This window comes from Erpetoichthys calabaricus, chromosome 6, assembly GCF_900747795.2.
Source record: "Erpetoichthys calabaricus chromosome 6, fErpCal1.3, whole genome shotgun sequence".
Classification (NCBI taxonomy): domain Eukaryota; kingdom Metazoa; phylum Chordata; class Cladistia; order Polypteriformes; family Polypteridae; genus Erpetoichthys; species Erpetoichthys calabaricus.
Window position 1 is genome coordinate 184,684,310 of NC_041399.2, and position 25,071 is coordinate 184,709,380.

A 25,071-nucleotide genomic window follows, 5' to 3' on the forward strand; every position below is an offset into this window, starting at 1 on the left:
TGGCTGCTTTGTCAAGTGATATGCTTCCGGCACGGTGCTTCGCATGCTTAAAAGCCCAAACAGTCCTATTGATTTTTGATTGTTTGCTTTTCTCTCTTTCGCTCTGACATTCTCTGCTCTTGACGGAGGGGGTGTGAGCAGGGGGGCTGTTCGCACCCCTAGACGATACGGAAGCTCGTCTAAAAATGCTGAAAGATTACCTTCACATTGCTCCCTTCTGTGCAGCTGCTTTGTCAAGCGATATGCTTCCCGCACGGTGCTTCGCATGCTTAAAAGCTCGAACGGCACGTATTGATTTTTGATTGTTTGTTTTTCTCTGTCTCTCTCACTCTCTCTGACATTCTCTGCTCCTGACGGAGGGGGTGTGAGCAGAGGGGCTGTTCGCACACTGGCCTAGAGGATACGGACGCTCCTCTAAAAAATGCTGAAAGACTACCTTTATATTGCTCCCTTCCTTGCAGCTGCTTTGTCCGGCGGTGCTTCGCATACTTAAAAGCCAAACAGCCCTATTGATTTTTGTTTGCTTTTTTCTCTCTCTCTCTCTCTGACATTCTCTGCTCCTGATGCGCACTCCTTTGAAGAGGAAGATATGTTTGCATTCTTTTAATTGTGAGACGGAACTGTCATCTCTGTCTTGTCATGGAGCACAGTTTAAACTTTTGAAAAAGAGACAAATGTTTGTTTGCAGTGTGTGAATAAAGTTCCTGTCTCTCTACAACCTCCTGTGTTTCTGTGCAAATCTGTGACCCAAGCATGACAATATAAAAATAACCATATAAACATATGGTTTCTACTTCACGGATTTTCACCTTTCGCGGGGGGTTCTGGAACGCAACCCCCCTGATCGAGGACGGATTACTGTACTACTATTATTCAGGCCCCCTAGCTGCCTTCCAATCGCACGTGTGTGACAGACTTGGTGGCATATTGGTTAGTGCTGGTGCCCACACAATGCCAGGTACCTACAGTAGCACTCCTGCCTCCATCACTGCCTTTTCTCAGTGTTTGCCTCACTAGGTGTGAATGAACTCTGGATATGGCGCCATTTCTCTCACACACCAACACTAACTCATATTGGGCCAATTTAAAGACATCACTTAATTTAAAATACATGTTTTTTAGTGGCTGGAGAAAAAAAATGAAATTTCACACCTGCCTGATCCAGTTGAGGGTCACGGATTCCCTTTTGCACTCTGTAATAAAAATATAAACACAGTTGATGCACATTTCACTTTCAAATGTTGCTGGGGTAGAGTGTCAAAAATGTGTGAATATTTTAAGAAGATAGATCTGTTATCGTTTCACATAGTTATTAGGGAAACAACATTTTATGTGAATCTTAACAGTGTGAGATTGAGCAACAAAGTCTTACTTGAATACACGGCCTGGAGTTACTGTACTGAAAAGCCTTATGCATTGAAAGTCACTAGCTGTTTATTAGGAATATTTCTTACCCATTACATTCTGACCAACGATGTGTGAAACAGGTGAGTTTCATTTCATATATAGTTTTGCAAAACTGACACTATGGTTTGTTTTGCCTGCAATTTTGCAGTTGTGAAATGCGAATCTCACTAAAAATAGTTTTGGGAGATTTTAAAAGGTTTCTTGGAATGTAGAAAACTAAGAATATTGCTCCCTAAAACCTCCTTCACACTTTTGTGTTTACCTGTTTACTTTTTTGCAGCTGCATAATGCAATGTAATCTGTCACACGTCTTTTAAATCAATTCTTTTTGTGCCTGTCATTGCTATCACTGCGGAGCACTTATTTTAAAATGTGCCAAAACGCCACATTGTGCACATTACTGTGTTTTCTACAAAGGCAAATCTGACTTCACAGGAAGCTGACCCCACGCCCTGTTGCTCTGTTATCCAGTAAACTGGACTGTCCTGTTTCTTGGTGAATGAATGTGTTATCCTTGGTCTAATTTTCTACTTGATATTTGAGTGGTAATAAAACAATTCATCACAAAAAAAGACTCAACTTGGTCACTATCTTAGCAGTTTATATGCTCCCTTCCATGTTTTTCCAGATAGCCTGCTTTCCTGTCATATCCCAAAGACATTAAGGTTTGGTGTATTGGCAATACTAAATTGGCCCGGTGTGAGTGTAGGAGTGCCATTCAGTGTGTTCTGTGTCCCACCAAGGTTACTTCTGCCTTAGGCCAGATGCTTGCCTGTGACAATGATGATTTCTTGATAATACTATTAATTTACAATTGTTAGATCTATGTATGTTAATCAATTTTAAGTTGCTCATTTTGCTCTGTGTTTAATATCGGCAGAGTTTCTTTGCAGCCTTTGTCGATTTTCGTAAAGTATTCAACACCGTTGATTGAGCTGCCCTCTAGGACATCCTGAGATTTTGTGGGATCCCAACAAAGCTGCTGGATATCATGGCCGGCCTGTACACTGGTACTGTGAGTGCTGTGCAGAGTGGAGGCAGAACCTCTTCGTTTTTACCAGTTGATTCTGGGGTTCATCAGGGGTGTGTTCTGCTCCTACTCTGTTCAATGCTTGCATGGACTGGGTGTTGGGCAGGGTTGCGGAGTCCAGAGGCTATGGGGCATCAGTTTGCAAAGAAAGATTCACTGATCTTGACATTGCTGTTGATGCTGTGATCTACGCAGAGTCATTGGAGGCTCTGATTGGGGCTCTCGAGAGACTGAGCAAGGAGTCTGAGTGTCTGGGCTTGCGAGTGTCCTAATAAAAACCAAGATCCAGGCCTTTAATGACCTCTTAGTCACAGCCATCATTTGTGTGTCTGTCTGCGGAGAGATTGTCAACTTTGTCGAGAGGTTTACTTATCTTGGCAGTGACATTCATGTCTCTGGTGACTCTTCATATGAAGTCAGTGGACAGATTGGGAGGGCATGGGTGTGTCATGAGGTCACTGGAAAGGGGTGTGTGGTGCATCTGATATCTCTGCAAAAGGATGAAGGTCCAAGTCTTTAGAGTCCTGTCTTGCTATACGGTCGCGAGACATGGATACTATCCAGTGTCCTGAGACAAAGTCTGGACTCCTTCGGTACTGTGTCTCTTCGGAGAATCCTTGGGTACCGCTGGTTTGACTTTGTTTCAAATGAGTGGTTTCTCATGGTGTCCCAAATGAGGCACATTATCTGCAGTGTGAGGGAGCGTCAGTTACAGCACTATGGCCATGTGGCGCGATTCCCTGAGGGTGATCCGGCTTGCAGGATTCTCATCGTTGAGGACCCGAGTGGCTGGATGAGGCCAAGGGGATGCCCATGTAACACCTGGATGTGGCAGATAAAGGGTCATTCCAGAGGGTGGAGTTGGACTGTGTGAATGCCTGAAGGGTTGTCAGCCAGGATCCTGAGCTGTTTCGTCGTGTGGTGGGTGAGGCAACACGCTGTACCAGTGCATGCTCCCCAACCTGACCTGACCTGACCTTAATCTAATTTGTAGTTTAGCTTTTCTTATGTACATTATGTAATTTGTAAAAATGAATCATTTGTATTTTAAGTGCAAACTTGGTCTACAACTCTTAGCCTGTACTTTGTGAAGAGCACTATACAAAAATAAATTGAATTGTCCCTGAAGCAGATTAAGTAGGTAGGAGGACATGAGGGTCAGGTTATATGGTTTGATCCTGAAAGCCAGCATAGTATACTGTGCTGTAAACATAGCCAGACCTGGGTGTAAAATAAACCAAAGAACTTTGTGAAATTCATTTAGCACAATATTGTCTATATAAATGTATTCTTTCTGGTCTTATAACAGTGTGGAAACAACCAAATGCTGTTACAGCAAATATCTAATGCAGTTGAGCGCGCACTCATGAAGGCGCCTACTGTGGCGGACATTGCCAATGAGCTCGGTTTCCTGCTACTCTTTCAGTCCAGACTTCAGGAGGCATCCTATTGGTATTCCAATGCAATGAAATTGGATGGAAACAATCTGGCAGCTCTTACAGGTACTACTACACTAATGGCTTATTTGATCATTTCATGGTGAGAAGAGAACTAAATCTTCCATGAATGTTTCTTTGGTTTAACCCCTGATTTTTCCATTCTGTGTCTGAGCTTACCTGACTAGGTAAAGATTGACTTGCAGCAGATATGGAGCAAACATTTTAAAATCTCAATAGAAACAGAAATAGAATTGTATTTGTCCTCAGATGGAAATATGTATATATACATACATACATACTATGTTCTGAACACACAGCAGAATGACAAAAAAAGGAAGATAAAACTACTGACTTGGCAGTCAGTCACAGTGAGGCATTATGCAGGTGATTTGCTGTCGGTATATGCTGCTGTTTTTTTTCTTTTTTTATACACCATTTTTATATCCGGGCATCACTGGTGTGGCCGTGTGCAGAAATAACAGGTCACAGGAAGGATGAAAAGCTGGGACACCAACTGTGTCGTCCTGTTTAATTGAATAAAATCCAACAAAAAGCATGCCTCTTGACATTTGTACAAGCAGCCGTTTGGGCAAATAATAACAAAAGAATTCAGTTCTTTGCCACAGAATTGATAGTCGTTACTGGAGCTCCATCCGGCAGGTCGCTCTGATCACAAAAGACACCTCCTTTCAAGTGGACTGGCTTCTTATATAGCACAAACTGGAAGGAGCGGGGCTAACTGCCCTCACTGGGCAGTTTCTCACTCAGAGCTGCAGGGAGAGAAGGGAAAGAGAATGTTAGCAACAGCAACCCCTCTCGCCCCAGCAGGTTATCACATACCTCAACAGAGCCCATGAGGAGATACCCTGACACACATTCGTGACACTGGCTAGACAGCATCAGAATGTTTTTTTTTTTGAGAAAATAATCTTAATATTATACTAATTTGCTATAGACCTGCTGTCTGACAGCTGGTTTCAAATACTGGCCAGTCTGCTGTTGAGCTGACATTGCATGTTCTTTCTGTGTCTAAGTGGACTTACTTTCCACATCCCAAAGATGTCATAGTAGGTTGACTGGTGACTTTCAGCTTGCTAAGGCGTGAGGGTGTACAGGTTTGTATCTGGGAGTATTCCCTGTTGTGGATTGGCTGCCCATCTAAAATTGGCTTTACCTTGTGCCTGATACCTCCTAAATAGGCTCCTGCACTCTCAATGCTAAACTGCATTAAACAGTTTGATAATGGACAGATTATTTAGAAAATTTCTGAAATGAGGAAAAAATATTACCATCCTACATTTTACATGTACTGTAAAACCAAAAGATGGCAGGTGCAGATCTCGCTACTGGCTCTTTATGTATTCCTAGTAAAATCATGCTGCATTGTCACAGCTGTGGTGAACTGTTCATACAAATTTATTTGATTACTGTGGCATGACATGACATTACATTCTTAAAACTGTTTAGTCCAGTTCAGGAGCACAGGTGCTTGTGACCACCCAGGCAGCGTTATGTGCAATTCAGTAGCCATCCCAGGAGATGGCACCAATCCAACACAGCACCCACTCATGCACACACCTACAACATTTTAAAATCTCCAATTCACCTAACTTGCACATTTTTGAAATATGGGAAGAAAACCACAGCACCAGGGGAACAACCAAGGGGGCACAGAGACAATGTGAAAGCTCCTCAAAGACAATGATCAGGCACAAGATTGTAATCCGGGATGTTAGGTTTGTGAAATGGCTACACTAACTGCTGCACCACTGTGCCACCTGGAATGAAATAGCCTGCATTAAGTAAAAGTCCATGGATAGCACTAACTGATTTTCAGAAGGCAATTCTTACCTTTAATTTCAGGGTGTTGAATTATTGTTTGTTTTGAAGACTTGCAAATCCACAATGTTTTTAGTCCATAGTTTATCATTACTGACACCATCCATCCATTTTCCAACCTGCTATATTCTAACACAGGGTCACGAGGGTCTGTTGGAGCCAATCCCAGCCAACACAGGGCTCAAGGCAGGAACAAATCCCTGGGCAGGGCGCCAGCCCACCACAGGGCACACACACACAAGCACCAAGCACACACTAGGGACAATTTAGGATCGCCAATGCACCTAACCTGCATGTCTTTGGACCGTGGGAGGAAACCCACGCAGACACAGGGAGAACATGCAAACTCCATGCAGGGAGGACCCAGGTAGTGAACCCAGGTCTCCTTACTGCGAGGCCGCAGCGCTACCACTGCACTACCGTGCCGCCCCATTACTGACACAATCAACCTAATTTACTGTTTCTGTTTTTTTAAAGGACAGATAAATAGATTGTTGAATAATTTGCAAAACAGATGAATAGATTCATCCATTAAAGTTCCTTCTTCATTCAGGTGTCATTCAGTGTCAGCTCCTTCAGGGGCAACTAGGGGAAGCAGAGCAGCAGCTGGAGTTTCTAAGGGAGGTTCAGCAATCCATCGGGAGGTCACCAGTAAGTGTTTTAGCATTAAAAATTTTGCACTTCACTTGTGCTGTCAGTCTCTAGTTTGTTAAAATGCCTAACAACCTCTGTGACAAGGTTACTAAAAGAAGTCACTGGACCTGGTAAATAAATGCATGGCTGCAACTGATGGAATCAATTCATCTTCTGTTGATTTCAGGAAGTTGCATACCTTGAAGCAGTTCTTTCTGCAAGAAAAGACAAAGGGGAGCAAGTTGTGAACGCTCTGCTCAACGAAGCCATACAGCTGCACTTCTCAGGAATGGAGGGCCTGCCTTTGGGAATGGAATATTTTGAGAAGCTCAATCCTAGTTTTCTCCTAAATGTTGTAAAGGAATATTTGGCTTTATGTCCACAACAGGTAATTCCATTTGTGAAAGACACAAAGTTTGCTGTTCCACTAGTTTAATTTTATTTAATTTTTTTTTTTTTTTTTTTACAAATGGCATACTGTATATACAATAGCCATCCAAGACCTTGAACTGCATTAACTGTGCCTAAGGATATTAGGTTGCTATATGTTACATATACACTCACAGCATCAATTGATTTAATTGTGGCACTTATTCTAATACAATGTCATGAGAAGCTACAAACCTTCAAAACAGCATCAATTCTTCTAGGTACACTTGCACACAGTTTTTGAAGGAACTCGGCTGGTAGGTTGTTCCAAACATCTTGGAGAACTAACCACAGATCTTCTGTGGATGTAGACTTCCTCACATTCTTCTGTCTCTTCATGTAATCCCAGACACACTCGATGATGTTGAGATCAGGGCTCTGTGGGGGCCATACCATCACTTCCAGGACTTCTTGTTCTTCTTTACGCTGAAGATAGTTCTTAATGACTTTGGTTGTATGTTTGGGGTCGTTGTCCTGCTGCAGAATAAATTTGGGGCCAATCATACGCCTCCCGGATGGTATTGCATGATGGATAAGTATCTGGCTGTATTTCTCAGCATTGAGAATACCATTAATCCTGACCAAATCTCCAACTCCATTTGCAGAAATGCAGCCCCAAACGTTCAAGGAACCTCCACCATGCTTCACTGTTACCTGCAGACACTCATTATTGTACCGCTCTCCAGCCCTTTGAAAAACAAACTGCCTTCTGCTACAGCCAAATATTTCAAATTTTGACTCATCAGTCTAGAGCACCTGCTGCCATTTTTCTGCACCCCAGTTCCTATGTTTTCGTGCATACTTGAGTCGCTTGGCCTTGTTTCCACATCGGAGGTATGGCTTTTTGGCTGCAACTCTTCCATGAAGACCACTTCTGGCCAGACTTCTCCGGACAGTAGATGGGTGTACCTGGGTCCCACTGGTTTCTGCCAGTTCTGAGCTGATGGCACTGCTGGACGTCTTCCAATTTCGAAGGGTAATAAGCTTGATGTCTTTCATCTGCTGCACTAAGTTTCCTTGGCCGACCACTGCGTCTACGATCCTCAACGTTGCCCGTTTCTTTGTGCTTCTTCAAAAGAGCTTGAACAGCACATATTGAAACCCCAGTCTGCTTTGAAATCTTTGTCTGGGAGAGACCTTGCTGATGCAGTAGAACTACCTTGTGTCTTGTTGCTGTGCTCAATCTTGCCATGACATGAAACTGTCTTCCACAACCTCACCTTGGTAGCAGAGTTTGGCTGTTCCTCGCTCAGTTTTAAGCCTCCTACACAGCTGTTTCTGTTTCAGTTAATGACTGTGATTCAATCTACGTGTGACATTGATGATCATTAGCACCTGTTTGGTATAACTGGTTGATCATACACCTGACTAGAATCCTACAAAATCCCTGACTTTGTGCAAGTGTACCTATAAGAATTGATGCTGGTTTGAAGGTAATAGGTAGTAACACCAAATATTGATTTGATTTAGATTTTTCTTTTGTTTGCTCACTTTGCATTTTGTAAATTGATAACAATAAACAATCATTATTTATATTTCTGAAAGCATTCTATGTTTACAGCAATTTTTCACACCTGCCTAAAACTTTTGCACAGTACTATGTATATATATATTGTCGCAGTAGATGCGTGGAGCCACCTCTAACACCCTCAGGTACCACTCCAGACACGTTGTAAAAGCACAAGACTTTTTTATTTTATAATTAAACTGTGCACAAAGCACCCTCCACTCCACACTCATATAAACACAACAATTCTCTCTCACAATACTCTTTCCTCCTCGCCCAGACACTTTGCCACTCTACCTCCCAGCTCAGCTCAGTGTCTGGGCTTTCCCACAGTCCTTTTATACACCCTGACCCGGAGGTGTTCCTGCCCAATCAGTCCACAGTTCCTTTTTTCCTTCCGGGTCAGGGTAAACAGTCCTTTTCTTCAACCTGGGAGCACGTCATTTCTTCCTGTCATGTGACCGTGACGTAATCCCGGGTTATAGGGCACATAAGAGTCCACGAGCCCCCCTACAGCGACGCCCGGTGGCCCCCAAGGTATCCAGCAGGGCTGTGTATAAAAACTACATAGTCCATGAGGCCCTGCTGGAACTCGGGGCACGTCCACGCTGCTGGGAGAGCTCCTCCTGGCGGCCTGGGGGTGAGGGCCGGAGTAAAAAGCTGGCAATCCTCCACAATATATATATATATATATATATATATATATATATATATATAATATACTATGCGGTGGGCTGGCGCCCTGCCCGGGGTTTGTTTCCTGCCCTTGTGCCCTGTGTTGGCTGCGATTGGCTCCAGCAGACCCCCGTGACCCTGTAGTTAGGATATAGCGGGTTGCATAATGGATGGATGGATATATATACTATGGTCTGAACACACACCAGAATGACTAAAAAGCAAGAAAACTTCTGTCTTGGCAGTCCCAATCCCAGTGAGGCATTATGCAGGCATATCACTGTTGGTATATATGAGTCCCTGTAGCGTTTCTTGACACCCTTCAGCAGAATAATTTATTGGCTAAAAGTCCTCAGTATTAGTGTGTCAGAGAGAGGATGTGCAGCATTTTTTTTAATTGGAACTCAGGTTTGTTTTAATTCTCGCTTTTTCTACGACCTCAAGAGGGTCCTGAGTGCATCCTGTTCCTGAGTCTGCCCTTTTAATTAGTTATAGACTTGGTGGGCCGTTCTTGAAGTAATGTTACCAGCCCAGCACACCACAGCCTAGAAAATTGCAATGGCCATCACAGAGTTAAAGAAGATGTCACTTCCCACATTAAAGGAACGCAGTCTCCTAAGGATAAAGAGAGCCTACTCTGCTCTTTCTTATATAGTTCCATTATGTTATGAAACCAGCACAACCTGACATTAATGTGGATCCCCAGGTACTTGTAGGAGTGGACCACCTTTGTATCCACTTCCTCAATAGTGACCAGACATAGAGGCTGTTTGATGCGGCAAAAGTCAATAACCAGTTCCTTGGTTTTGCTGATGTTAAGATGCAGACAATTTTCTTTGCACCAAGAAACAAAGTTCTCCACCTGACTTCTGCACTCTGTCTCATCCCCCATATTGATAGACCCCATAAGTGCAGAATCATCTGGGAATTTCTGTAAGTGACATGACCTGCTATTATATTTATAGTCTGAGGTGTACAGAACAAAGAGAAAAGGAGACTGGACTGTTCCTTGTGGTTCTCCATATTAGAAACAAACTCCTTGAGTCTCACAAACTGCGACCTGTTATTCAAGACACCAGAGGCTCATCCATCTGCATATCTTTAAGCTTACATGTTAACAGCAGATGGCTAGAGGACATTGAAGACTCTGCAGAAATCAAAACAATTCAGACGTGAAAATCAGTAGGCTTTGCACCAGAGGAACCAAGTTACCCAAACTATTCTCTAACATTTCAGTAATCATTTACTGCTCTGATGCTGATCTATCTGATCATAAAACGATACATTACGATAGCAATTGACGAGAAGAATTCATAATTAATTGCAGAATTACAGTATTTGAGGGTTCCTCTAGAGTGCTTCTTTCTCTTGCATGATTTGACTCAAAAACTATTCAACACATCATCATCTCATAATATGCTTAAGTTTCGAGTTTGGTATTTTTCCATCCAGCTGTTTTAGCTCTGAACAGTCCTCAAGAAACTGTGAAACACAGACACACACGCATCATGAAGATATCGATGTTTTCGGTATCAGGGAACTCTAAAACGTTGAGATCAGTCGAAAACCAGAAATCAAACTTTTTGACGAATCTAAACCTTTTGCTCATCCCGCACAGATAATAGGTTATAGTGGGGGAGGGCGCAAAGCAAAACGTAACCCTCACAGTGCTGCCAGCTTTCTCCAGGTGAGAATAAGCTTTGAGGAGAAGATAGATAAGTGTATCCTCTTCTCCGTTCTTTGTCCGATAGGCAATATAGATGCTTTTCATTAAAATGGTACATTAAAATGTATAATAAAATAAAAAATATTAATAAATAACCAATAGAAATCACTAAAGGCACACTGAATCTCCATTTAAAAATGGCCATGTATGGCGAGGTCTATACATACTGGGCAGTTTGTTCCATAGGCACAGATGAATAAAGCAGAAGGCTCGATCATCCATTGTATCTGTGAGACATCCAGAAAGTTAGAGGCTAGAGAGTGACAGCAGAAGTGAATGGAGTAAGTACTGAAGGTCCCAATGATACAGTATGCGAGTGCATAATAAGTAAGACATTTGTTTATGAGGAGCAGAATCTTATAGTGGATCTGCTTAACAGACAACCAGCATAAAATAAAAAGCAAAGGGGAAGTACATGGGAGCACTTTCATGTATTAGTAAGTACACATGCAGCACCATTTTGGATTCTCTGTAACTTCTGGGTGGTCTTTTTGGGAAGACCAACAAAAAGAGAGTTGCAATAATCCAAACGGTATGATATAAAAGTATCAACCAGCTTCTCAGCATCTGGCATTGACAGAGATGATCTGAGCTTGGTTATATCCCTGAGGTGATAGAAATGTGTCGAAGATAGAGAGACAATATGGCTTTGAAAAGTAAGAGTGGGGTCAAACTTAACACCTAGGTTTGTAACTAAGGAGGATAGGGGAATCATCTGGCCATTTACAGTAATATGAGTGCAACCAGACTTTTGTTTTATTTTATCTGATATGGAATGCCCACAACAATAGCTTCTGTTTTGCCCCGTTTAGCTGCAAACAGTTTTCCCTCACCCAGCACTGGATATCATCCAAGCATTTGCGGGCCTGTAATAATCCTACATGCCCTTTTGGAGAGGAGCCAGAGAGAATTAACACGAACACAGAGAGACAATACAAACCCCACGCAGACACATTAGTATGTGAACTCGGGACTCTGTAGCCATTAGGCAGCACTGCATTAGCCCGACACTCACGTTTTCAGTTGTGTGTTCCGTTCCATTTGCAGGTGAAGGCCCTCACAAGGGCTGCATTGTTATGTTCATATACTGGCAACTGGCTGTGGTTAACAACATGCTGAAGTGGCCTGGTCAGGCATCAGTGACTTGCTCCAGCCCTTTTTTGGGATAGCCAAATGCTATCAGGACCAGGATAGACCTTGGCAATGGAAAAACAAAATCATACTTGGTTAAAGGAGGGGTTCAATAACAGAAATACAGTTTTTTTCTTATTAATAAACTGCAAGAAACCAAAGTCAGATAGCACAGCTTAGAAAACATTGCTTTAAGGTATATTCTATCATACATAAAAGTGTCAAATCCTAGAGGTAAGAATTAGTTGTAATGGTCTCCGTTAGCAAATGCCATTTGTTTATTTTTCATACTGTAAATGTTTTAGTATTTTCAATATTATGTTATTCATCAAAAATTACAGGTTGGAAGATGGGTTATGTGTGCTGCTTTAACCGAATACGTGTCTAATCCAGCATTCCGATAGATTTCAGGAGGCACAGTATCGTGTGTCATTTTCGGTCAGAATATAAGCGTGTGACAGAATCTGCCTGCCCTGCATAGGTCAGCAAATGCTTTACGACAAAGAGATGCATCTACCCAATCCATGAAACTATATTGTTTATTAATGCTTTTTTGCTAACTTAATTATTTATTCTGAATTGCCACAAGTCCACAAGTGGAAATTCATATTCTGCTAATATAAATTGTATTTTTCCACTCAATGACATCAAACAACATAAATGTACTCCTACATGCAGTAAAATCAAGACAAGATAACTGCCAGAGTTTGTCAGCTTTGCTATACCCCAGAGAGTCACTTATATAGCATAAAATTATTAACTTGGACACTTTACAGAGAAATATAACTCTTTTAGTTAATGTACTGTTCAAGCATTCAAGTTTGATTACAAATGTAGTTTTCAGTTACAGTACTGAAGCAGTTGTAAACAGGCACAAAATTCTTGAAGCCATTGAATAGTTAAGTTGATGCACAGTAAATGGAAATATCCATGTGTAGAAATACTGGATGTACTGTAGTTCTTACATATCATCAGTGTGGTGTACACTTTAAACACATGGCCTTACAAAATGACTAGCATTTTAGAAAGTTATATTCTTTACATGCTTCATTCACCAATCATTACATAGGAACCACATTCCTTCCATTCTTCGTTAACTGCTCTGTCAATTGTAGGTGGCACATTGTTGGCCGCCCAATGTCCAAAGTATGAAGGCTTCACAATGCCCGTCTTTGTTGACAGGATTATTGCCACTCTGTCTCTTTTTTTTTGCAGGAAAATTGTTCCATTCTTACTGAATGAAGTGAGGATGTCATGGATGCATGGGGTTTTAGCACTGTAGCCTCATAACTCTAGGGACCTGACATTGTCTGTGGGCAGTATGTGTCTGAATGAGTATTCCATGGGTACTCTGGTTTCTTTTCACATTTCAAAGACATGCAGCTTAAACTAACTGATGTCCCTAAATGAGCCCGCATTGGCATGTTTGGTAATGTTTCCTGCAATGGACTCAACTTTTAATTCAATTCACTTTACTGTTATCGTACATTACAATATAGTAAAATGTATTTGGTGATAGACCTTTGCCATTATGTGGAATCTAACAGAGCATTGCACTTTCATCAACAGGCAGACTCTGGCTCCTTTTTAAACTGGAATAGCAGAATCAATTACAGAAAAATTATGAAGAGAAGAGAATAGTAAAGAAAGCCAGTGGATACATAAATCAACAAAGCAGATGGTTAAGCTAAATACAGCTCTGTTTCTGCAAAGTTGTGCTATACTGCCTTAAGACATGCTACATGAAATACCAAGGGAAAAGCAGAATGTCAGATTTACTTTTTTATTCATCTATAAAATATAGTCATCTCATAAGAAGTCTTGCAGAAGATTTAAAAGAAGTTCCAGCACAATGTGCAAGAGAAATAGAAGTTAAAAAACTGAATATTAGTTTTGTCGTCTGTGACTGTTACAAGCTGCCCCAGCACAAAAACAACAGAAGCAGGACAGTTCAGATGTAATGCTACTGGAATGCTGCTGATACTTTCGCTGCTTTTCATGAAACGGGTTCAGCCTTAATGTACTGTATATGATTTCATGTAGGAAGCAATTGACTAAACTACGTCTTTCTTAGTCTAAATTCTTCCCTGTGGAAGTGGATCTTTTAATGGCAGCAAAGATGCTCCATAAATGAGTTATAAATGTATTTATTTAATAACTATAAAAGTAGTGGCGTATTTTATGATAGTTTGATATGCATCAAGAATTTTACTGTTCTCTGTATATGTGACAATACTACTACCACAACTATTAAAGGCCTACAGTCTGCTTTGATAAACATACAAGATTTACAATGGACTTTGTGATCAGTGCCTTTGGCAACCCAATCCAAGGCATCCTCACTCTCATGACTTGTATTGCATACCTCAATACAATTTTCTTTTCAGATTTAGTGAACCTTTGTTTAACCAATAGTTTATTTCACAATCTATGAGAAAATTTGTCAGAGTTAAAGATTCTAAGATTTGCACTGGGTGTGACGGGGATGGACAGGATTAGAAATGAGTACATTAGACCAGTGTTTCCCAATCTCGGTCCTGGGGCTCCACTGTGGCTGCAGGTTTTTGTTCCAACCAGATTCCTAATGAGTGACAACACCTGATAACACTGATCTCATTTAATTAGCTGGTATTATTTTACTTTTATTCTAGTTTCAGAAAAGCACAGCAGCATGATTTTTACATTTATAAGACATTTAGAAATATTTCTGCTTTTACTATAGATTTAAAAGCTTAACTCTTTTTTGTTGATTTCATTATATTTTTCCCTTTCTCTGTGCAGTATTCCCCCTTTGTTATATCTAATTAATGACAATTAAAAATGAGCAGAGCAGACACGACACTGAATAATCAAACGCTGCAACTACTTTAACATCAGACCCACTAATTAGTAAATAATGGATTAATTAAACAATTAGAACACCTAGAAAAGTAGATTGAAAATCAACATGAAAATATTGTTAAAAAGAAAAAAATACATTATTTCCATATAACTGCTTGGTACATTTTAATATATATATATATATATATATATATATATATGGTTGAAATAGTTTTACTGTCAAATAATGCAAAGAGTATGCGACACATGTTTCACCCTAACTCTGGGCTCATCAGGCGTACACACTCACTGCATCCTCTCTCGGGAATCGAACCTTGCCGACTTGCTGACCCACCACAAGCGTTACCTGGCAGGTAACCACCCATACAATCAGATTGTGATTCAGACTATGAATGCCATGAATGTAATTACCCCGATCTACATACTGTCAAATAATAATAATAATTCATTACATTTATATAGCGCTTTTCTCAGTACTCAAAGCGCTATCCACACAGGGAGGAACCGGGAAGCGAACCCACTAGCTTCCACAGTCTCCTTACTGCAAAGCAGCAGCACTACCACTGCGCCACCTGTGAGGATAAATAAACGAACCACATGCCGTAGCGCAACGTTAGGGGCTTCGCCTCTGGCATCGAGGTTCGATTCCCGAGAGGGATGCAGTGAGTGTGTACGCCTGATGAGCCCAGAATTAGGGCGAAACACGTGTCGCGTACTCTTTGCAGTATTTGACAGTAAAACTATTTCAACTATTCTATGATCTGCTTCTCGCACCTGAAAAGAGGGCACCATGGCGGATGTTAGCCGACTTGCTGACCAACCACAAGCATTACCTGGCGGGTAACCACCCATACAATCAGATTGTGATTCAGACTACGAATGCCATGAATATATATATATATATATATATATATATATATATATATATATATATAATATTTATTTTTACCAAACTTAGTTTTCTAATTTCTATATTGTTCCCAAAACACAGAACTTGGGAAATAACACATCACTTAATTAGCCAAGGAGTCCAATTTAAAACAGAGACCGAGGACCCCAGGACTGAGGTTGGGAAACACTACATTAGAGGGTCGGCTCAAGTTGAACAGTTGGGAGACTAAGTCAGAGAGGTGAGATTGCGTTGGTTTGGACATGTGCAGAGGAGAGATGCTGAGTATATTGGGGGAAGGATGTTAAGGATAGAGCTGCCGGGCAAGAGAAAAAGAGGAAGGCCTAAGAGGTTTATGGATGTGGTGAGAGAGGACATGCAGGTGATGGGTGTAACAGAACAAGATACAGAGGACAGAAATATGTGGAAGAAGATGATCCACTGTGGCAACCCCTAACGGGAGCAGCCGAATGAAGAAGAAGATATGAGAAAATTTGTGATGTAGCATTGTGGCACTGGGGCTAGCGCTAATGGTTCACTGCTCTTATACGGTTCCCAAGACAGGCGTTGTGTTGAATTTGCATGTTTTCCCTGAATGTTCTCCTACAGCTCAAAGACATTTATATTAGGTTACTGTAATAACTGGCTTTAAATTTTCTGGTTATGGGTTAGTGTAAGCATGTGCTCAAGTGTTGCCTGCAGTGGACTGGCATACCTTCCAGAGCTGGTATATGCCTTGTGCTGTCTATTATGAATTCGGTCTTTTACGGATTAAATGGATTAAGTTGATGTTACCATTGTTCAGCTTCTAGTCGCAGGATATGTCAAATTTGCCTACTGCATTTGATGGTTTTGTCACTAGACCATGCCAGTTTACTCAACTGAAAATCGCTGGGCCTGCTGTATTTAACAATTGCGTAAACAATCTTCCCGCACAGTCATGCTCTCCCCTTTATCTTGCATCCAGTGCTGTACGAAGGGCTAACCAGTATGGCAATTTCAGCCGCTATCTCTGCCCCATTTTTTCTTTCCTGTTTTCCAGTCTGTTGTAGTCTGTAATACATAAGTCATCTGACAGACAAGCTTCTCTTCTGTTTTTAAAGTCCAAAACACCCATTGCTGCTTTATATGCATTGTACTACTGGATGAGCATTCATTGATTCTCAGCTCTCATGCACTAACAGCCCATCCCTACAATTGAAGATAAAATGAAACCTGTCTGATATTGTTGGGGTGAGTTGTGGACTAGTTGGAGTGAGTTGTTGGGTATGAGAGACCACGAAACTGTCCTTTACAGGAGTGCCCTGCCATTTGCCTCTGACTTTCTAAGATTCTGTAAATAAAGGCTACACCTGAAAATCGCTGATAAAGTCGTCTAACTTGACATACCCTAAAGAGGACTTTTTTGGTGATTGATCAGTCTCAACTGTGAACCATAGTACTGTACAGTACACAGGGGGTGAGTCGTGATTGATGAGCAGAATGGCTTACCCACTTGTATAATACTGGTTTATTCATCTGAGCCTTCTTTGCGACAATTAAACTATAAGCTAACCAGACAGGCCTGATGGGCTTAATAATCCAAAGTTCTACAAGTTATACTTTAGTACAGACAGGAAACACGTTATTTTGATACTTCATTGAAGTCCAGATCCAAATTCATTTTATTTTTAATTTCTAATTTCAGCCTATGTCACCTGGTCAGCCACTTCCTATTATGGTAAAGCAGTCATCAATGATACTGGAACCCATAGTAAAAATAACCCCAGGCCTAATAGAAGCAGTCTACCTCATGGCAAAAGTGAAATTTATTTCAGGTAAGGCAGAATGATTACTTCTTTTTTTTTTTTTATTTTTATTTTTTTAACAGCATCATTACTTCACCCAAACTCTGACAAACTGGGCTAGCTTAGAGTGTCACTTTGAGTTATGGGAGTAAAAATGGAGCACTGGAAGTTAAAACACACAGGACAGGGGTAGTGGACAGATGCTACACAGACGGTAACCAGTCAGAGATTGAAGCCCAGTCTTCTGTGTCTGTGACAAAACAACATCAGCCACTGCACGACTGTGTCCTGTTACAAGACATAAAGGTTGACTGACTGACTAAAATTTGCCATTTTCAAACTGATGGCTTGGATTGTGCCTTTTACTCTTTATGAGCATTTTTTATATTTAATTTTTTTTTCATTTTATGACAGTCTGAGCTTGTTTGTTGCAAAGTGTTTGGGGTTTGAAAGAGAAATTTGATGGGAATGTGGTGAGTTGAAAAAACGTCTCTCAGAGATAAACGGCTCCAGTTCGATCTCTTATTGTATGTAACAGCATCGTCACATATGATTGTACCTACTGTTTTCTAACCAAAATTAAATTATTGTTGTTTCTATATGGAATGACCCTTTACTAATATGTATATTTTTAAATATTGAATGATGTTTCTTTGTTTTATATTAGATTTGCAATTATGGTATAGAACACTGGGTTCATAAGTGGGAGTGTGCTTAATAAGAGCATATTCAATAGGAATTCAATTGAATTAATTAGTAAATTAAAAATGTACAAATACATTCTTATAAAACTCTATATGCAGTGCCGGATTAACCAATAGGCACATGTAGCATATGCTACGGGCCCTGCAATTTCGGGGGCCCCCAAATGGTGGACCCAATATTTAATGAAAAAGTGTAGCATTGAAAAACTGGTCTTTAAAAATATTATCTTTATGTTTTTAAACTGTAAATTTCTTACACAACAAAACTTTAGGGGCCCAACACATAAAATTCACATAAATATTATAAGATTCTTATTATAATCGAGAGTAAAATAATTATTTAGTCCGGTTTGAACTGTTCAGAATCTAAACTTCAGATGATGCAGACCAAAAGGGCCCCCAAATTTGAAATGTGCTACGGGCCCCCAAAGCTCTTAATCCAGCCCTGTCTATATGGGTACACAAAGAAAAAAACAGAGGGAATATTTCCCTCACATGTCCTTGGGTGCGACTGTGGGCAGACTCCCCTGTCAGGTGTGAGTTCCGCCTTAACCACAACTGCTTCCTGGCTACATCACTGATGTGTCAGAATTACTCCCAGGTCTGGCTTAAAAAGGAGCTCTTTGCTTCTGCCATGGGATTCACAGTCAGGAGAGGAGGGGAACAAAGCTTGCCTGGGGGGAATTGAGAAGGATAAACAGAAATAGCAAAAGAAACAGCAAAAGAAGAAACAATAATTGTTCTTATAGCGTGGAAGGGGAAGAAGCCTTTATTGTCATTAATCAGGGTATAGATTGGAGTATTACATGCATAGGTCTGATCACAATCTAATATTTAGGTGGTTATCCACCCTGTCAAGTAAGCCGAAACAGCCGCCATGGCGCAACATCTGAGGTTTTGCGTCAGGTGCTGATTTCCGAGGTTCGATCCCAGCAAGGTGAGGCAACAGTGTGTACACCTGATGAGCCCCAATTAGGGTGAAACACGTGTCATGTACTCTTCATATTATTTGGCAGGTACTACAGTATATATCATGTCTATGATCTGCTTCTGGCAACTGAGAAGGCATGGTAGATGTCTGCCAACTGGCCAACCAACCACAAGCGTTACCTGGTAGGTAACCACTCAAATAATCCGATAGCGACTCAGACCTAAGAATGTCATACGCTGATCTTTACCCTGTGAAATAAGCAAACCAACCACGGTGGTGTAAATGTCAGAGGCTTCTCTTCAGACGCTGATGTCTAACGTTCAATCCTTGTAAGGGGATGCAAATTTGCGGACCCCTGACAAGGCCCAATTAGGGTGAAACGTGTTGTTTTGTATTAATTGATATATACTGTATATATATATATATATATATATATATATATATATATATATATATATATAGTCGAAAGGCACTATATGGGCACCCGACCCTGCACAAAGAGACCCGTAGGCACACATAAAAATAAAAGAAATTTATTTTTCTTCAGCTGGGGGACACATCTGTGTCCCTCAGTCCTAACGCAGTCCCACAAACAAATCACCAAAGTAAAAGCACCAAAACACACAGGTCTTCACTACCAGTCCTCCTGGCAAGCGTTGTCCTCCTCCTCCCGACTCTGGCTCTCGGAGTGGTGGCTGCTGGCTCCCTTTAAAGTCCAACCAGAAGTGCTGCAGGTGCTTGATAACCTGCATCTGGCTGCACTCCCGGATATGGCTGTATTGCCACCCAGACGGGCTTAGAAAACTGTGCAGCTCCCTCTGGCGGTGGCCATGGAGCCCAACAGGGATGGGCTCCAGTGTAACACGATTGTGGCATCGATGCAACCCAGGAGGGCTGCCACCAAGTGTTTTGGGGGACGTAGTGTGTATCCCATGGCAGCTCCCCCTGATCCAGTGTCAAAGGCGTGTCCTGGCTGGGCATGGGTCCCGGCCGTCCGCCACAATATATATATATACACACACACACCCACACACACACTATGGTCTGAACGCATACCAGAAGAGCTAAAAAGCAAGAAAAATAAAAAGAAAGAAAATTTCTGTCTTGGTAGTCACCGTGCCAGTGAGGCATTATGCAGACATATATATATTATATATATATATCTGTATAAGTCTACTGTATGCAGGGCAAGCAGCAATGAATATTTTTTTTTATATTTTACATATAATGATGAAATGATAATAACAATATAATAATGAAACTGCCTCCCAAATCCTTTGCCCTAGGTGACAGTGAGGCATGCTTGAGTTGTTTACAGAGGTGTCTGGATCTCAATCCTACTTTTTCTGATGCCCACCTTCTGATGGCCCAGGTTTATCTCATCATGGGAAATTTCAGAAAATGCTCCCAGTCTCTAGAAACGGGTGTAAGCCACAACTTTGAGGTAAATATGCATTGCATGGAGAAACTACCTGACCATCTATCTTCTCAGAGTATGAATTATATTTGCTCTAAATCTAAACCTATGCCTGACATGGTAGAGAGGCCTATTGCCCAAGGAATCCCCAGAACTATGTTGGCATGGGTCCTTTGCCCTTTGTGGTATTATTCTTGGTGAAATGGACCAAGGTTAGCAACATGCAAAAACAAATCTGAAACTGACACTAATAATTGCTTCCATAAAATCTGAGAGCTTCACGCAGGACAGCTGATGCCAGGACCCACTCCTAATGCCAGGACTGCATGGGGTTGGTGGCTCAGTGACCTACAGTTTGTGGTCTAATTGGGCTCAGCCTAAAAATGTAGTGTGGTGCTGCTCTGTATGTTCACCGCCTAAAATGGGAAAGGTGGAAATTAGGTGGAGTACAAGTCAAATAATGAAAAAGAAAACATGTTTTTGTAGTTGAAAATAAAATAGATAAAACTCAGTCAAGAAGAAAAAATAAAATAAAACTACTCTTTTATAAATCTAGCTTACAATGGTCTAAATGGAACTGGTCTGGTATAGCAGGATTTTAATGGTGTGGTCTTAAATCTCAGTGAAGCTGGGAAAAACCCCACAGTAATAGCCCACATGAACAACAAACGATCGATCATAAAAGCAAATGACAGCAGGGGTGAAAAAAATCTTCTTACCTGATGGCAGCAGCAGCAGCAGGCAAGAGAAAGTGAAAACTGTATCCATTTTAACTGCTTAAGACAAAGACAGGACAGCACTTTTAGTTGTATTCATTTCATAGTTTAGTAGCTATAGTTGGTGGCACAGTGGCTAGTTCTTCTGCCTCACAAATCCAGTGTCCTAGGTCCAAATCCCATGCCAAGTCACTGCCTTTGGGGAGTAACCATGGTCTTCCTATACCTGTGTGAATTTCTCTCCATGTGTTTTGTTTTACAACAACCCCAAAAACATGCAAGGTGACTCTAAATTGGTGATATGTGAGTGCAAGTGTGTTTGTGCACGTGAGTGGGCCCTGAAGTGAACTGGCAGACATTGTTCAGTGTTTGTTCCTGTCATCTTACTTTAATGTGGCATAATCAGTTTTCAATTTCACAAACACAGTTACTGCGCTCTGCCAAAGCTGTTGAGAATGGGCTTGAGCCTCCTAGATGGAGATGATTCCAACATGCTTGTAGAAATGCTACACCTGTAAGCGATAAACATTCATTCAGATTTTTCCTAATGATTATTTCTGAGTACCTACCTTTTTTGTTTGTTAGGTTAGGGAGCTTCCACTCTATCATCTTATTAAAGCGAGAACCCTGAAAATGATGGGTGACCTCCCAGAAGCTATCAAAACTCTCAAGATGGTGATGAGCTTGCCTTCAATGAGAAAAGGAGCATCAGCAAAAGCTGCATCAGCTTCTATTAGCACCAGTGATCGTGTGTCAGTGTACCTGGAACTGGCTGAGGTCCTACGACTAAATGGGGAACTGGTAATATCATTGGAAGATACACATTTAAATATGGTTTGTCTTTGGAATTTTTTCATTTTTAAGAGCTTTTTTTTTCTTTCTATTACAGCATGAAGCTACAAAGATTTTGCAAGATGCTATTGTTCAGTTTTCGGGAACAAGTGAGGAAATTCGAATAACAGTGGCCAATGTTGACTTAGCTATAAGCAGAGGTGACACTGACACAGCACTAGGTATGCTCAGAAATATTTCTGCCACCCAGCCATACTACACACAGGCTAAGGAGAAGATGGCCGAAATTTATCTCTATCAAAACAAAGACAAGAGACTCTACGTAGCATGCTATAGGTGAATGAAAGCAGCCATTTTTATTAACCAAATTTGCAATATAGGAGGTGTTGTACAACTGTAAGATAATTCAGAAATGAAAATCTGCCCAAAATAGGAAACAAAGCAAGTGTGATCTCACATTTCTAGCATTCTAGCTATTGGTAAAGTCTATTTTAAATGATATTTTATGCTATTTTATAGCATATTTATGCTAATTTTTGTAGCGCAGTTACCTTCCCTGCTTCACTGATATGGTGGCCTTGTCTATGTGTACTTTCTTTGATTGACTAGTGATCTGCTTTGGAAATACTTCACATTGATAGCTGCAAATTCATGCAACCTCTAAATCTGAAATTACGAAGTCTGTTCTTATTTCTTATTATTTAATGAGAAAAGAAGCCTAACTTCTAATGTTTTAAGGCATTTGAGAGATTGAGATAATGGACTGTAAACCACAAGGATGGTTGCTCAGTCCCTACCAAGCCTCAGTGCTTTTCTTAACCCTCCCATGCTTAAAAGCTCCGACTCCTCTAAGTTAAGAGAGTACGATCCCTTTTATTACGGACCTGGGAGTACTTCCGGTGCCAGGGTGATTGCCCGATGGAAGCACTTCCAGGTCACGTGGAAGCTCATTAAAGATGGAGCTTGTCTCCCTACAGCGCCACCTTGCGGCACCCAGTGTCCCCAGCAGGGCTGCTGTGCCAGACTAATAAAGTATCTATCTATCTATCTATCTATCTATCTATCTATCTATCTATCTATCTATCTATCTATCTATCTATCTATCTATCTATCTATCTATCTATCTACATCTCCCGGCATGCCCTGCTGGCTTCCCACTGGGGACCAATATCCGGGGCTGCTGCCATCTAGCGTGCTGAGCTTCAGTGGGCTGTCCGTGCACCCCTTCAGGTCCTTCTTTCTGGGTTTGATCCACTTTTCCTCCCTGGCTGGAATAACTGTCTGTCTACTAGGAGCCTCCTGTCTCCGGTAAGGAATCATCCCTGTCCAGCACATGTGGCATCTACAATATATATACACCATGTGGGTGTTCACTATAGAAAAGTGCTATATAAACTGAGGTTCTATCTATCTGTCTATCTGTAGTATTCCATCTGTTATTGATTTTTCTTTTTATTTATTTGTAGAGAATTATGTGAGCAGCTTCCAGGTCCACATACAAGCTTATTACTGGGAGATGCTTATATGAAAATTCAAGAGGTATGAGAAAAATATTCTCAAACTACTATTTCAATTTTTTTTGCAAATGTATAACCTAAAAGACAGTACATGTTTAAAATTCAGGTTGTCTTTGAAACCCCATTCTTCTTTTCCAGCGTTCAGATCAATTTGAGATACATTTTCTGTATTCTTATAGTAAAACTTTGGTCTACTTTACTGTATTGTCCTGTTATTTTTTTTCTGTTTGTCTTATGTATGGGTATGTTTGACCACTAAGGGCTGCCATGTATCAATCAATGTCTTAACTGGCTAATTCATTACCCTGTTGACCTTCTTATTTTTCTGTGACTGCCACACAGTACACCACTACAAATCACGAGCCCAAAAAAACTTTCATCTAACAAGAAAATAAAGACAAAAGTAAGCTGATGGGTTTAGTAATGGATAGATGGATGGATGCCCTGCAGCAAAAATATACAGCCACTGCCTTTACACCGGGATTGAGTCTATCTGCCTGTGTACATGTAAATTACTTTGGTTGCTTTTAGGCTGTTTTTTGTTCTGTGTACAGCTCACATGAATATTGTTCAATATAAATGATGCTGTTCGGATTAATATTAAATTTTAACAATGACTTTATATTATTAGCCTGAAAAAGCTATTGAGGTGTATGAGCAAGCGCTGAAGAGGAATGCGAAGGATGCAACTCTGGCTAGCAAGACTGGACAGGCCTTAATCAAGGCACATCAGTATAATAAGGTAACACACAAGTACAACTTATTTGTGTCTTGCGATTGTTCTTTTGACATAGTATTTAATTGGATCACTATTGATGTTAGTAAGAAAATGAAGTGTGAGTGTTTAAAATCTAAGTTGTCTATTTTGAATCCCGTCAAAGTTCCCCTTTGTCTCATTTCTCTTTGATGAGCCTTCCACACTCTAAATTATTTTTCTTTTTTTTTGTTTAATTGAACATAGCCATGTTCACATGAAAAAAAAAATGAAGAAGCAGAAAAGGAAGACAAAAGGCAATGCTGTTTTGTTGCGGAGGTGTCCTAGAGTTACCCTGTTCTCCCCTTTTTACTCTTTATTTTATAGACCTGAACAAAATGTCCCAAACCCTGCTCTAGCCCTCATATATTACACTACCCTTTTATATCTGTAGTCTCAGGCAACAAGACAGACTACCAGAACAGGCAGGACAAAAAGTAACACATTTATTCATCATGTGTATTAGGTAAATTATTATGCTCAAAATTTAAACAGAGTACAGATGTGAAAATTGGCAAAATAATATTAATACAACTTGGATAATAATCAGTTCATCTTCTTAGACTACCAGGTGCTTGTTGATTGGTCTCTGGTCCAGCTTGGTTTTTCCTCCCATATGGCCTCTGAATGGAAAAACATGAAAGGCCTGGCCTTCTCTATGGCTGGAACAGTGGAGAGACCCTTCCTCGGGATGGAAATAGTAGAAAGAGAGCCTGCAGCATGCAAGTCTTCAGTTATTGTGGCACTCTAACCCCTGATTCACCAGTCACGTTCAGCCCCCAAACTCAGCACAGTCCATGCTTTGTCAATGTTTCTCCAGTTTCACAGGATACACAAATTTAGTTTCAGGCAAATAAGAAAGAAAAGCTATTTAGGAAAGTTAGTCATAATCTGCCTTCTTATATGA

At 40.8% G+C, this 25,071-nt stretch overlaps 1 protein-coding gene across 1 annotated transcript in view; it reads left to right on the plus strand.

Annotated features, from left to right (window-relative positions):
- The window catches only part of ttc21a (tetratricopeptide repeat domain 21A), a 97,453-nt gene that overhangs the window by 25,225 nt on the left and 47,157 nt on the right, over nt 1-25,071 (plus strand). The window contains exons 9-17 of the mRNA XM_028804167.2: nt 3,747-3,939; nt 6,269-6,366; nt 6,536-6,736; nt 17,234-17,363; nt 20,255-20,412; nt 21,687-21,902; nt 21,991-22,229; nt 23,360-23,432; nt 24,042-24,152. Of these exons, the coding sequence (XP_028660000.1) occupies nt 3,747-3,939; nt 6,269-6,366; nt 6,536-6,736; nt 17,234-17,363; nt 20,255-20,412; nt 21,687-21,902; nt 21,991-22,229; nt 23,360-23,432; nt 24,042-24,152 (1,419 nt within the window). The remainder of the gene's footprint in view (nt 1-3,746; nt 3,940-6,268; nt 6,367-6,535; nt 6,737-17,233; nt 17,364-20,254; nt 20,413-21,686; nt 21,903-21,990; nt 22,230-23,359; nt 23,433-24,041; nt 24,153-25,071) is intronic.